The 367-nt window shown below is 53.4% G+C and overlaps 1 protein-coding gene across 1 annotated transcript in view; it reads right to left on the minus strand.

Annotated features, from left to right (window-relative positions):
* The window catches only part of TRMT2A (tRNA methyltransferase 2A), a gene marked incomplete at its 5' end in the record, with an annotated part of 7,396 nt that extends 7,037 nt beyond the window's left edge, over nucleotides 1-359 (minus strand). The window contains 1 exon segment of the mRNA XM_010166774.2: nucleotides 1-359. This exon segment is cut by the window's left edge and continues 14 nt beyond it. Within this exon segment, the coding sequence (XP_010165076.2) occupies nucleotides 1-359 (359 nt within the window).
* Between the last annotated feature and the right edge of the window lie 8 nt (nucleotides 360-367).

Below are 367 nucleotides of genomic sequence, written 5' to 3' on the forward strand. Positions count from 1 at the left end.
AGCGGGGTCACCACATCCGCTATCTGCTTGCTCAGAGGCTCCTCGCCGCTGGCTTTGGAGGGAGCCGGCCGCTTCACCTCTCCCTGCTCCGTCTCCTCTTCTTTCTTCCTTTTCTTGGCAATGGGGTCGGCTTTCGGCTTGGCAAGCCTAACGCTCAGGTGGCGGCTCTTCCACAGCACCCCGTGGAGAACCTTCATGGCCTTGTCCCTCTCCTCCTCGCTCTTAAACGTCACGAAGGCGAACGTCTGCTTCCCGAAAAGTTTTATCTTATGAGGATTGAGTCCGTATTTGGCAAGGAACTTTTTCACATCGTTAAACCCGATGTATTTGGGAAGGTTTTGTATTTCGACTTTATAGATCTCGGAGG

This window comes from Antrostomus carolinensis, unplaced genomic scaffold (assembly GCF_000700745.2).
Source record: "Antrostomus carolinensis isolate BGI_N321 unplaced genomic scaffold, ASM70074v2 scaffold16584, whole genome shotgun sequence".
In the NCBI taxonomy this organism is placed as follows: domain Eukaryota; kingdom Metazoa; phylum Chordata; class Aves; order Caprimulgiformes; family Caprimulgidae; genus Antrostomus; species Antrostomus carolinensis.